Source organism: Pyrus communis, chromosome 5 (genome assembly GCF_041283825.1).
Source record: "Pyrus communis isolate YQ-2024b chromosome 5, ASM4128382v1, whole genome shotgun sequence".
NCBI classification, from domain to species: Eukaryota; Viridiplantae; Streptophyta; class Magnoliopsida; order Rosales; family Rosaceae; genus Pyrus; species Pyrus communis.
The window spans coordinates 19,896,766-19,910,726 of record NC_142569.1 but is presented as its reverse complement, the minus strand read 5'-3'; the positions used below and the strand labels follow the sequence as shown (position 1 = coordinate 19,910,726).

Below are 13,961 nucleotides of genomic sequence, written 5' to 3'. Positions count from 1 at the left end.
AGAGATTAAAAAGAATCAAGTTTTTCATAGGACCAAAAATTAGGCTCAAATCAGTGTGAGCATTTTGTTTTGAAGTGACACGAGAGTTTGGACATTTCTTATGAAGACAAAACTTCTTTTGAGTGAATAAAAAGGTTGGCATTTCAAGTGCAGATTTGATTATTGGGGTTGCATGTGTGTCATGTGTCTTGTCCAAATAAAACTTTCCCGTGATTCAATTACTGGAGCTGATTTGATTTGATTTGATTTTATAGTTTAAGCGACATTAGAGTACGAGGAAATTAAAAGCATTAGTAAATTCTTAATTACTTAAGTTCTTTGATAAATACTTGGCCTTAAAATCTCTGAGTTATTAAAAAATGAACTAACAATACATATCAAGTTAACATGTTGCCCAATCTTGAACTTAAAGAGACACGTTTAAAGTGCAACAGATTAAGTTCAATCTTATCTTGTGTAAAATAACTGAAAGTGTGTGAGGATGAGAATTTTGATCGCATGATATCTTTGAATCAAAGACTCTGATAACATATTAATAAGACAAACACTAAATATTAAAAACTTAACACATGTTAGTGAGAGAGAATTACCTATCACACAAGTATATTTTCATGCCTATCTCACTCCTCCTCCCTCGACGAGTGAAGCATAGACATGGGAGAATACACACACACACATGTATGTGTAATATTCCAACTCATTTATGCAAGGCTATTTGCAGATGGAGTTTTTCCCTTTCCTTTAAGCGAACCCCCAATAAATCAATGACATTTGGTACAAAGTTAGAAACTCATGATTGCTAGAAATCCATGCTCAACCTGCAGGCTCCTTAAATCTTAATATTATATATGCTCATGTTTCCTCCTGGTTCACAACATATATACACTTTAAAACGATCATTACAACTCCAGCGTTATCTTTTATTATCATTCATGGCCACTTTTGTTATAATGCAAACTTCAAAAATGCACAAACTTCATTTTCATTTTACTTCACAGGATAACGTAAGTAATTTACAAGGGTAAGGTGGATTGTATATATATAACTATCTTATATTTCGGGTACATATGACGTATCAAGTGAATATCTACATTTCATTTGTTTAGTTTGGTTTGATTCTTTGAACCAAATAAAGTCTGTTTAGAACACAAAACCAAAGTGTTATGATGGACGAAAACCTTGTTTACTTGAGTTTACTTTTCCCTAAACCAATGTGTTTGTTCTTTAAACAGACCTTGTTTTAGCTTGATTTTCTTCAGCTTTGATTTGATTTATTGACATGATTGATTGCTTTAGGGTGTAAAATCATCATTTAGAACTTAATGTTTATTATCCTGGTCTCAAATTGGTTAATGAAGCTCTAAAGGGATATATGTACCCTAAATATTCAGTCAAGTCAATAAACATGATCAAAGTCGAACAAATTAATTATAAGTGAAATTTTCTTAAACGCTTGTCCTTCAACAACAAATATCGAAAGTCTGTGGAGCATCGTATATATTGAGGAGTAGAGTGCATGAGTTGCTAAGTAAAGTACACTTTACCAAAAACTCTGGATAAATAACCACGATTACATGTCCGTCTTAACCGGGGGCCATAGCCTTCAACATAATTTCTTGTCTAATTATTGAGCTGAGCAGTCCATCAACCTGGTTCAACATTTTCAACTTTTGGGCTCTTCTGCCCAAAGTTTTCGAAATTGGGATGACAAATATTTATGGCCCAACACATGCCCCCTCAAGCCCAACAGAAAAGCCCATGACCATTAGTAGCCTCACTAGCAAGTAGCTCCCCAAACCAAAAGCAACCAGGTCACCAGCGGAGCTAAAGTCACTTCCTCTCCCACTCTCTTTCTACTAACTGTTTAATTATGCAAACATTACTATCGCCTGCGGCTCGCGCCGGCTACTTCACGGCGGCGCCACCTCCAGCTGTCACGACTCGGCCCCTAGCTTATCACCTTCCTCTTCGGTCAATCTCCGACCGCCACGTGCCCAGCCTCCCTCTCTCTTCTTCTTCTTCTTCGTTTTCTTCTCCGTCTCTTTCCTCATACGCTGCTCCCACCCACAGAGGATCAAAGCTCTCCTTCAGCACCATAAGCGCTTCTTCCACTCCAATTTCTCAGACCTTCACCTCCCCAAACGACGACACCGAAAAGGCCAAGCTCCTTCAGGTTCTCCTTCAACTTTGCCCAATTTATTCTATTTTCTGTTTGGTTACCGAGAAAATGTAGGAAAATGTAAGAGCATGAATTGAAATTACAGCAATTGTTACAAAATTGACCCCAATTTGAATCCATTGATTTTGAAATTTCGAATTTTGCATTGCATTGTTGATGATTTGATTGAAAAGTCTGCTTTGGGTGGTTTGTGCTGTGTAGGTAGCCAAAAGGTTAGAGAGCACAGCGAGGTATTTCAAGAGGTTGGGTAGTTTAGGCTTTTGGGGGCAGCTGGTGAGCACTGTTGTGGCGGCAGTGATTCTTTCGTTTTCTGTTGTTATCACCGGCAAGGTTTCGTCACCGCCTACTTTTTATGCCACTGCCGGTGGTATTGTGGCGGGTTTCGTCTCCGTGTTTTGGTCATTTGGGTACATTCGCCTCTCGGATAAGCTTCGAAGAACTGCAAGTGACCCTGCAAAGGTATTGTGAAATTTTGAATTTTGGAAAAGCTAATGTGTTTGTGATTGAATTGTACGTGCTTCTTGAAATTGATTCCATATAAGCGTTTTTACTGCCTTCGGACAAATGATGTTGCCTGGACTTTGTGCTTGATGTGAAGTTCCACGGGATGTTGATATGCTCAACTTTTAACACAATGCTTGACTGATTCCAATGAGTGTTTTCGTCTTTCCCATTATCCCGTATCAAATCAATTATCTACACTTTGATAGTAAATTACGAGGAAAAGTCAGGCGCAACTTATTTCAAATGTTGTAGTAAGTGTTTCCTTCACCAGGATAAGATAACACTGCAGTTGTCTGCCAGTCACCCAAAGAAATTGTACTTTCAGTCGCATTTCAATGAATTGGAATCCTTGTAACTATAATTGCCTGTGAGCACTTAATCTGTTTCCATTTTCCTTATCTTCTTCCGTCATTAGCATCCCGTTGTGGGGCATCTTATTGAAATTAGCTTAGATTCTACTCGAATGCTTTGAAAGATGTGTTTGCATCTGATAATTGTCTGCGATTTTCCTCCGATGGCGCCTTTTATTTTACCTATAACATCTGTGTTTCACTGCTTATAATAAACAGGCTCCTCCGCGCGCTGATGTTATAAAAAGCTTAAAGAATGGCATCATTCTGAACCTTTTGGGTATGGGTGCTGCTGTTCTTGGCATGCAAGCAACGGTGGGACTGTTGGTTGCTAAGGCTCTTACTACCTCTGCGAATCCATATCAGGGTCTCACTCCTGGTTACAGTCCTGTTCTTGCCTTGGATGTATTCTTGGTTCAGGTATATTCATATATCTCGCTTTAGTTCTCATTCTATTCTGGAACTCTCTAGATTACTGTTTCCTAGAAAAGAATCTGTAATTCAGAGAAAACTGACGTTTCGCGTTTCTGTTGCAGGCATCGGCGAACACTATCCTTTCTCACTTCTTGGGACTTGTTTTCTCGCTAGAGCTGTTGTGCTCGGTAACATTGCCACCTTTAGAAGGCATTCCCAGATTCGCATAAGTTTCATCTCTACCGTTGGTGTATCTTGTTGAAGACGCTTTGAAGCCGCAGTTTTGCAAGTGTTTTTCTCATCTCCGTGATGTTATAGGACAAACGCGTTTCTGTATTATTTTCGTAGGTTTTGCTGCCTCTTTCCAAATGCGTGTTTGCGTACAAGAATTATGGTAGGGCATCGGGTGTTAGCACTGAATACAAATAAAATGATATCGCACGGTCAACATTCAGTCCAGAGCATCGACTGTAGCAAGTGCCACAAGTTTTGGATTTGGATCCTTGCCGGATCCCCTCCTTGGGGATTCTAGGAATTAACAAACATGGACCGTTGATAAAAAATCATGCGATCTCAATTAAATGCTTTTTATATTTTTAAAAGTAAAGCACCATTGTTTTGTGGGAAAAATATAAAAAAGAAAAAAATTGTGACCGCACGATTTTTGATTAACAGTCTATGTTCTTTGATCCCTAGGATCCCTAGGAAGGGGATCCGGCAAGGATCCAAATCCACAAGTTTTGCAATTTCCGCAACGAAAATAATGAAAAGAAATTTCACGCACCAACAATGAAACATATAGGTTGGCAAGGCAGGCAAAAACATTCTATATTTCATTATAAGGATTAAGTTTCTCTCTTTCATCCCACAGATATGAACGCGTAAAGTTTTAACCACCAAGATCCACCCAACAATATTATAAGGTCCAGAGCCAAAAACAATGTAGACACTCACAGGATCCACCCAAATCTTGTCAACTATGCCGGTTCACTGTCAATACGTATAGCCGCAGCATGTCAACAAAAATATAACCCAAGCACGCTACTCGGAATGTTCGAAACCCATCTATAAAAGGCTGTTATCACACTTTTCGTCGCTACATAATACCCTGCATCGTATATACATGTGTTCTAGTAAAAATCAGCAGCAACTAATAGAATCGAACACAGGTAACATCTGGATTCAGATGATTTGAGTAAAGCGCAAAAATCAACCAAAACTACACCAATTTGCATTCCAGTGTACACAGATAGACAGTGAAGAAAATGAACGGGTAATCCATTCAAGGAGAAACCAGAAAACTTTAGAGAGAGGAATAATGCCATACGAAATCAGGCTGATCGGCATAAGAAAAGCTAAGCTGGTTAGACCCTGGTGTATATTAGATAATGCAATATGTAAGAAATTACATTCATTAAATTTAAATGAACTGATTTTGTTGCCACCAAATACATTTTAAAGGCAATATCCTATGAATGAATAACACAGATTTCGTTATAGGTATCCAGAGACTATCAAACCAAAATTTATGGTTAAAGTATTTCATACGCAGATGCATGTCATACAATCAATACCACAGCTAAAAATTCATCTCAGTTTTCTCGAACAATAGAGATTTCGTGCTTTCTAAATCAATACCATAGGTAAGAAGCTTTCTCATACAACGGAGATTTCATACTTCAAAATGAGTTTCACTTTATTCATCAAAGTGAAAACAAACTAAAACAATAATACTCTGTTTGAAATACGTACAGTTTACTAATTACCCAAAACTAATCCAAGTGAAAGCATGGTATCTAAAATAATTCTTTTGTGCGAGATAGTCTTCTTCTTTTTTAGATAGACAGGTGCAATTTTTTATTTTAGAAAGATTTACAAAAGGATAGAGAGCCAGAATGACAATGAGAGAAAAGGAAGTATTATTTAATCTTCACCGGAAAAAAAAGGGCTAATTTAAATGTCTTAAAGGTGTAAATAAATGTCAGAAATTATTATGGAGTAAAGGTTTCCCCAGGCAATGGCCCAAGAAATGTCTGGGTTCTGCCTTTGTGTCTATTCAGACTTTCATTAGACAAAATTTTCAATCAAAACAATACAGTTTCTAAAAACAGATGCCACAACATAAGACACGTATTCGTTCAATCATCGCATCTAAATAAGACACCCATTCATTCGACACAAGCCCATACCCAGAAATCAATTATACATGCTCCACCCATTTTAAAGATTATCCTCCATTCCTCTCTAGCCACTTAAAGTTCTGTCCTTCCCAATTGGGAGGAACATCAAAAGAGTCAAGGCAGAGAGCACACTACTACACTCCTTTTCTTTACTAGTATGTTTCGCTTATAATTTCCTACCAAAGACCATAACAGTAAACTTGGTTACGCAATATTATAGCTTCATTTCTGAATACAAATAATGAACATCCTAAAGCATAATGAAGCAAGAGATTTTCACACTTCAATAGTTCACAAGATATTTAACTGAAAACACTAATCACATCCTTCAAATCCACTGTGCACATAGATTCAGCAAAACAGCATAAATAACAAATATGGCCTGAATTAATTCCACCAATGCCTTGATACTCTAGCTGTTAGGGATGGGGAAGAAGAAATAATATGAATAGATAAACAGAAGCATATTGTAGGCGAAAATCGTCACACTTACCTACTGTAGCTTCTTCTCCTTGTTTGATTGCAAAGGAATTTTCTTTAGGATGCTATCATCAATTTTCCTGTACTGTGCTTGTATTACCCTGTTTGCTACATGCAGCTTATCATCAATGTGGTCCTGATACTTATCATACAACACAGGCACTGAAAGACTTAGGAGAACCCCTGCATAAGAGTTAAAGAAATGTCCATGCATAAATATCGTAAATCTTTCAAGAACATGCACCCAAACATAAATAGATACAATGTGCAGTAAAGAGCTTACCAATGTAGACAAGAGTACGGAAGTTGAAGAAACTTCCAATGTAAGAAGCTAGCCACAAGCAGAAAGCGACCTGCAGAAGCAGATCAAAACTTCCAATTAGTAATATTAATAAAGTCCTGTTCTATGTATTCTACAAAACCTATTCACCTCATTCAAACCATAAACCTAGAATGAAGCAACTACATATTACCTGAAGAAAGAGTTTCCAATTTCTCCCAATAGCAATGTCTCGTGCAATAAACAGTCCACGATTAATCCCAGCATGCAGTGCATCAGCAGCCTTCACTACATTGGCCTCTGAGATTTCCATATCAGGGAGAGGAGGCAAAGGTCTGAATGACCGCATACGCCGTTTTTCATTAGAATCACCTCAAAACTAAAACCAATGTGCCAAACTGTATAACCATCACCAATCTTTCCCAGAAACATCAATTCTATTCTCCCAACCGATCTTGTGTTCTTACTTCTTACTTCTTAGTTACTTTGTTTGGAACGCATTTGGGAAAAAAAAAGTTCAATGATCAAATATAATATTTTCCAAGTAAATGTACTTCTAATCGAAGCTAAAAGAACCCGGATATTCTTGCTGGGATAACAAGATCAGTAAAAAGTATACAAGAAACGCAGCGAAATATTGCCAAGAATTAGAGGGTTACCTGTTGAGAAGAGAAGCCGATTTGGCCCAGAGGAAGAGGATGACTACAAGTAGCAGTAGAACATTAGCCACAAAGGACAAGAGATTGTAGCCAGCTCGCTCAAACAGCAACCAAGACGCCGTCGTAGAGCTCAGCAGTAAAACTCCTCCACTCCATTTCTTCCACAGCAGCACATCGGCAACTACCATTAAATCCCAAAATTAACATAATTAATTACAAAATTAAGATCAAGAACAATGTAGTGATTATTCCATAATTCAAATCTACCGAATGTTAAAAACGAGATCATTGTTTAGCCGTCGACAATGGAAGTAGAATCGATCCATACCACATCGGAATCGCAAATAATTCTATGGAATTATAAATCAATCTGTGTTAAGTATGTGTGTGCATGTGCGTGTGTGTGTGTGCGTGTATGAGAGAGAGAGAGTACCATGGCCACCTCCGAGAGCTTGATGAACGGAAATGCGACGAGGAGGCATAGATTCTCCCATGGAGATTTAGGGTTTCAGAGAGAAGAGAGATGGAATTTGATAGGGAGGGAGATGGGAATTACAAAATGAAATGAAATATTAACAAGAAGAGGAAATGGCAATGACTCCCTTAAATTTTTTTTTTTTTTGTACTGTAATTAACTCGTACTAAGACAAAAGCCCAAAATTGCTAATCTGGGTCTATCTTTGTATTTTATTACCAGCCCTCCCATAAAATAATGCACTTTAATTTAAGGCTCATTTTTTCGTATGAATCCGAATCCTTTTTGTGAGGATCCTAGAGATTCGTAAATTATATTCGTTTATCGTATATCGTTCGATCAGAAATCATTTAATATATTTTTATTTAAAATTAAATACAAACAGTACTTGACAAAAACTGACTGCATAATGAACGATGAACATACACGATTTACAAACTCCAGGATCCTCACCAAAATGATTTGGAGGATCCTGTTGGTTTTCGTATGCACCTAGAACTTGAATTTATTTTATTTTTTAAATAAAATACTGTCATTTTGTACTTAAAACTCAATATTCACTCTACTTTGCTAATATTCTTGAAAAAAATGCTAAAGTGGAAGGAATTTTGCTAGTGTCATTGTTCACCTGTCATAAGGGAGGGAGAAGGGTATAATGATCAAATCAGTAAGTTGCCTTCCTTCTTGTAAGGACTCACGTACTTGAAAACAAGAGTAAATTGTACCAATAGTCCCTCAATTTTAATCAAATTAGAGCAATGGTCACTCAACTAAAAACTCATTATCATTGGTCCCTCAACTTATAAAAGCATGTAATTATGATCTTTTTTGTCAACTTCGTCAGAATTTTGTCAATATGAGTTAAGTTGGAATGACCATTGCTACAATTGAGTTAAAGTTGAGGGACCGTTGTTTCAATTGGGTTAAAGTTGAGGGACTATTTTTCTAGTTGGATTAAAGTTGAGGGACCATTAATATAATTTTTCTTATTTGATTTCCATATTTGCTCCTTGATTTAGCGTCATGTGCATGGCACATGACTCATTTTGACTGAAGTTCTAACGAAGTTGATGAAAAGAACCATAGTTGCACGTTTTGATGAGTTGAGGGACCAATGATAATAGATTTTTAGTTGAGAGACCATTGCTCCAATTGAACTAAAGTTAAGGGGCCATTGCTCTAATTGAGTTAAAGTTGAGGGACCACTGTTACAATTTACTCTGAAAACAAAATACCAATACCATTGAATTAGACATCTCTGCCCTTAGTCGACAATTAGGTTCATACAAGGACTAAAGAAGAACTAAAGCCTCGTTTGGTGGGCTGGATATGATAAGTTGTGATCAATCAAAATGGACTTGAGTCTAATCCTTTTTTTGTGTCAAAATGTGAGATGTGTATGACTAGACATAATAGGTTATGAATTCAAAATAAAGTAGGTTATCTAACATATCCTTACAAGTCACGTCGTATAAGTCTTTGCCAATCCAATCCTATCTCTAAGGCTCAATCCCATCCAGCCCACAAAATGTTACCTTGAAAGATTATAGCTTAAAGGATTTAGGAACTTTGTGTTCAAAGGGTCTAATTTCGACTCCAACACAAAAGGAAGTGGAATCTGTTAAGTATTGAGTTTCATGGTGCAAAATGACACATCTTTGTTCCAGAAGAGAAAGTGGAATTAAGTTCAAGTTTTAGGATATACCAAAAACTAAGCCTTAATTCAATTGTCCTTTACAAGTAAATAAGTATCCTCCTCCTAACCAATTTTGTTGAGGGCGACATGTGGTCTTAACTCTCAACTCTAATCTTACCTACTTATCATAAAGAGGGGTTTCCAAATAAGTTAGATAAGTTCAATACGCTATTGATTATGTTTTTTTTTTCTTTTTTGAGAAGCAACTATTTTGAAATTGTTTTCTATTTTTTAGTTTTTCATTTCATTCACCATGTCATAAGCATTTCTTGCACATCTCTTTGGCTATTGTTGGAGAATGAATTCCACAATGATGAAAATGATTTTGCATGGTCTTATAAGTAGTTGGACTACTCCCTATATTTTCGATTGATCTTATAATAGAACCTCAACTTTTTTCATCTATTGTTCCGACGCCATTTGTTAATACCCTCCGACCCTATATTTCATTGCTCAATCCCCCTTAAATTTAACTACAAAAACAAAAAATCAAAAACGAAATGAGTAACCCTAGAAAATGAAGTTGACGATAGAATCTTGCGATTTATGTTTCCACTATTATCTATGGCTTTGTAGTGCATTAGTTGAAACTTGAAATTCACAGGGTTATGTGATGTGGATCAACTGCCAAATTATCATACGTGGATTTTTTGGTGCAGTGCGTAGCCAACCCATTCACAAGCATGATGCAATTGCAAGCAAGCAAACAAATGCTACATGCCACTCTAGAGGAGAACAGAGCACCCGATCACGACGCATACTACATCGTTCTTGTTCAACATTGCATTTTTATATCAAGAAAATAGTTGAACTAAATCAAAATTTAATTTGTTCTAATCCCTTGGGTTGTTACATCTCGGATTATATACAATCGAACTTAGGTCGCAAACATGACAAAGTCTAGAATTCAAAAAAATAAAATCCCAATTAAGTTGGTCCATACGTGCTCCTTGACTTTGCAATGCCCATGGATACCAGGCTTTGAGCCGATGCATCAAGAATTAAAACTTGGTACAAGCCTGTTCAGTTTGATCATCAGAGTTCCCCTCATCGTCCGAGGGCTCTTCTTTCTGTTTTTCTTCGCCACCTGAATTTGTTTTCATCTTCTTCTCATTTTTCCTCTGCTTTTTCTTTTGACGTTTCAAACGCTTCTTTGCTGTCTTTTCTTCAGCCTGTCTCAGTCTTTCCTCCCTCCTCATATTGAACTCGGCCTCTTCTTTCCTTCTTTGATAGTCCACGTCCATCCTAGCAATCCTGTCTTGCTCTTTCCGTCTCATTTGCCGATACTGTGGATGTACAACTTGGGGTGAGAAAAAAGTTTACATGAAATTTAGCGGCCAGCTTAATGAGTCCAACAAATCATAACCAATCAAATATTCCAATGTCACTAAAGCAGGCGTATGAAAAGGAAATTATATTTTTTAACATGTTCAGAACTTCAGATACTTATCTAATTGGTATTAACTATTTATCATTTAAGATTGATCCAAAATCAAACTCAAACTCAAAATCATAGAGAAAATAGCAGTTTCAGCTTGCACCTGGCTACATTGTATTGCAGTACGTAAAAATCCAGGAACTTTTTGTTTTTGTTGAGAAAGAGGCTATTTTATTGCAGCAAGAAAAACAAGACAATTCCAGGCATCTCTTGTCCCAAAGTTTAAACTTGAAGAGAGACAACACTGCATTCTATTACATTGCTCAAGATCGAAGGTTTCTCTATCCTTATGCATATAATAAGCTACAGTTTTTCAAAGAATACTACATTGTGTAATCATAAATGAACCCCAAGTTCAAGCAGAAAACACTAATCAATGCAGAGAAAGGGACAGAGATTCATCCATAAGAGAACCAATTCTGTTAACTGAAGGATTAGTCAGTCAATATCTATTAAGTTCTGCTGTCCACATAATCTGTATAAAAGAGTAACCATACTCCATATCCATTCGGCCAACATGGGTACCAAAATGTTCCCACCAATTCCAAAATAACACTAAATAAGAAAAATCGCTTTACGTCCTTGCAAAATCTCTCAAACCAAAAAGACGGGAACAACTCAGTTATAGTGCTTGACTCTTATTAACACATTCTTCTACTTTATGGTGCACGGTTGGACCTAACGTAGGCATACACAAATCGACTAACCCCCTCAACATTCTAACAATCTAGCATTGAGTCTGACTAACAAAAGAAAAGACTTGCTCAACCCCAAACTTGAATATCCCTAATCCCCGGCAAGCTCATATACCACCTTATCGAAATGAATTCCATTTTTTTTTTCCAGCTAATTGTAAGTTATCGTTCTTTTGCTATGGGCATAGGTAAGTGTTTTAGTATTGGAATTATATGCCCAACAAGTAAATTCAAATTTAATAATTCATGTTCTTGTCGATCGAAACCAAGGGCCCCTAACTACTGTACTACTCATGTTCTACCCTCAGCTGTCTAAGTTCTGAATACCCTAATTTCTATAGACACCCTAAGATAATCAACCCTATATGGCTATATCCTCACTCAATCTACTCCAATTTATCCCGTAATTTACTCAAATACGCATCATTATCCAATAACTACAATCCCAAGAAAATCAGAGTCACCATTGTGATACTGCATCCAAATATAATACCTGATGGAAGTCGCCAGAGCCCGAACCGGCGGAGCTACCGGAGGTGTTACTGACGCGAACCGGTACATTTTCGAGAATCCTCCGGAGCTTGATCTCGAGGTCCTCTTCCTCCTCCTTGAACACCGGCGGCGTATACTCCACAAGCGCCGTCGAGCCGGCTGCCGTCGGTGGCCTTGGCGGTAGCATTAGTTTCCTGTCAGGCGGCTGGGCTAGTTTCCTCTCCGGCGCCGCCACCAGTTGCATGTCCCCGTCTTTGGGTCTTCCCGACGACATTTCGTGCAAGAGAAGCCCTAATTTCGGATTCGGAGGTATGAAGTGTGGTATCGGAATTTGTAGATTTGAGATTCGGAAAACCCTAATGGCGGAAACAGTGTTGAGATTTGGGGGTTTATTTTGCCCCAGTCGCAGATTCGAGGAGGATTTTATATTTCCTTCTACGAATAGTAAGATTTGGGCTGGGGCTTGGGCTCTACGGACAGTTTTTCACTTTTCTCTTTTGAGATTTAAACCATGACCGTTCTGTTCCAAATGTGCAATTCTCTTATGCAATAGAGAAATCCTTCAACATAATTTTTATTTTTTTATTTTTTATAGATTTGAATACTTCTCGCTTATAAGTGAAAGTGAAATACTATTAAATCGTAAAATTGCTTTGAATTTTTTTTATTGACAGAAGCGATAGAGTGTTTCATTACAATAATAATAATAAGTAAAAGAGGCGTCAAATGAGTATATATTCTCCAGTGACTAATTTCATGATCTGAAGATGATTTGCACAAAACGCCAATAATTTTAACCCCTATAAGGCTACCACAAAAGACCACTAGAACTAAGAGTGTCCTGAAACAAATTTATCACAAAAGACGATAAACACAATAAACCTAGCATTAAGACTCTTATAAAAATCATTGTAAACATCGAGGCCACAACAGATCGCCTAGGCAACACAATCCCGACTTAGGCGGTACAAACACGAAACATAGAAACTAAACTAAATTAAAAAGCTAAAGCCGATGGCGGTTCCATGGAGGATACCATGGGTACGTATCTGTGGAGGAGACCATCGGTGCAGTGGTGGCATGAGGTGTGAGTAGCAGGGGAACGTGGGTTGTCAATTTTAACAAGAACAACGCACAGAGAGGTGGGTGGTAGGGGAAACCCAAGCTTGAGTCACCGCCATCGACCTCAATACAACGCTACCACCACGAACCATTAAGGCCCACCTAAAATTAAATTCTGTTGCACCATAAGCCGTCGAGAGTTTCTGTTGGCCGATGTGGTTCGCATTTGTAGCAAGGATAAGAACAGTGGCATGCATGGTAGAGGGGTTGCCAAGCCAAAGCCGTCGACGACGTTGTATTGCCGTTGTCTGCCACCACTACGAACCCATAAGCAAATGACTTAATGATAGCTTCCAAGGGGAAGCCCCATGGTAGCCTAAGCCGTTGAGAGGAAGTCTCGACATCAAATTGTTATGACCCTGATTAGCCTAATCATAGTTAGGCATTGAATTAGTTAGTCAAATGAGACTATTACAAGTAATTAGGAAAGTTTGTTATATTTTGCTAGCCGGCAGTGGGTTTGGGAGTACTATAAATAGTCCAATGTGTAATGGCTTTGCCCAGTGGTTAATTTGATAAAAAGAAATATAAACAAAAAGACATTTCAGAGCTCTTCTCTCTTTCTTCCATCCTTTTCCCTCTTTATCCTCTGTGTTACTTGCAGGTTGATTAAGGGCTTAAAGATTTGGATCTTATCAATGGTATCATCCTTCTCGAATCCTGGTTTCCCTCCTATGCACACCCACCCACCTACGTTTTCTGCTATGGTTGCTGCGAATAAGGATTCGCTTCGTAAGACCTTGGATGCTCTATTCGCACCCTTCCTTGCTAAGATCCGTCGTGCCCGTAAGTTGGCTCTTAGCGAGGTAGACTCCACTTCAACCCCTATGTTTGCTATCAGCGATGAGGGATTTTCTGATCCAGCCCCGATGATTTCCGACGACACTGAATCAATCGATCTTAGTTATCTCGGACTTCAACGAGACGACAATCCGCCGAGACTTCCATTGCCAATCGAAGTCCATTTTGGTCCGCCATTGTTTTCATCATCATCATT

General features: G+C 38.0%; 3 protein-coding genes across 3 annotated transcripts; 1 reads left to right on the top strand and 2 right to left on the bottom strand.

Moving 5' to 3' along the window:
- The first annotated feature begins 1,331 nt into the window (after window positions 1–1,331).
- LOC137725992 (protein TIC 21, chloroplastic) lies at window positions 1,332–3,906 on the top strand. The gene is made up of 4 exons (XM_068464841.2): window positions 1,332–2,173; window positions 2,381–2,638; window positions 3,253–3,453; window positions 3,570–3,906. The coding sequence occupies exons 1-4, from the start codon at window positions 1,871–1,873 to the stop codon at window positions 3,675–3,677; spliced, it is 870 nt and encodes a 289-aa protein (XP_068320942.2). The 5' UTR covers window positions 1,332–1,870; the 3' UTR covers window positions 3,678–3,906.
- A 344-nt stretch (window positions 3,907–4,250) lies between these two features.
- LOC137726400 (reticulon-like protein B11) lies at window positions 4,251–7,645 on the bottom strand. Its single transcript, XM_068465326.2, has 6 exons — window positions 7,480–7,645; window positions 7,047–7,227; window positions 6,581–6,722; window positions 6,391–6,460; window positions 6,121–6,290; window positions 4,251–4,555 (listed from the first exon to the last, which is right to left on the bottom strand). Exons 1-5 carry the CDS (start codon window positions 7,538–7,540, stop codon window positions 6,121–6,123), a joined length of 624 nt encoding a protein of 207 aa, XP_068321427.2. The 5' UTR covers window positions 7,541–7,645; the 3' UTR covers window positions 4,251–4,555.
- A 2,340-nt stretch (window positions 7,646–9,985) lies between these two features.
- Window positions 9,986–12,355, bottom strand: LOC137726367 (uncharacterized). Its single transcript, XM_068465287.2, has 2 exons — window positions 11,844–12,355; window positions 9,986–10,503 (listed from the first exon to the last, which is right to left on the bottom strand). Exons 1-2 carry the CDS (start codon window positions 12,114–12,116, stop codon window positions 10,219–10,221), a joined length of 558 nt encoding a protein of 185 aa, XP_068321388.1. The 5' UTR covers window positions 12,117–12,355; the 3' UTR covers window positions 9,986–10,218.
- Between the last annotated feature and the right edge of the window lie 1,606 nt (window positions 12,356–13,961).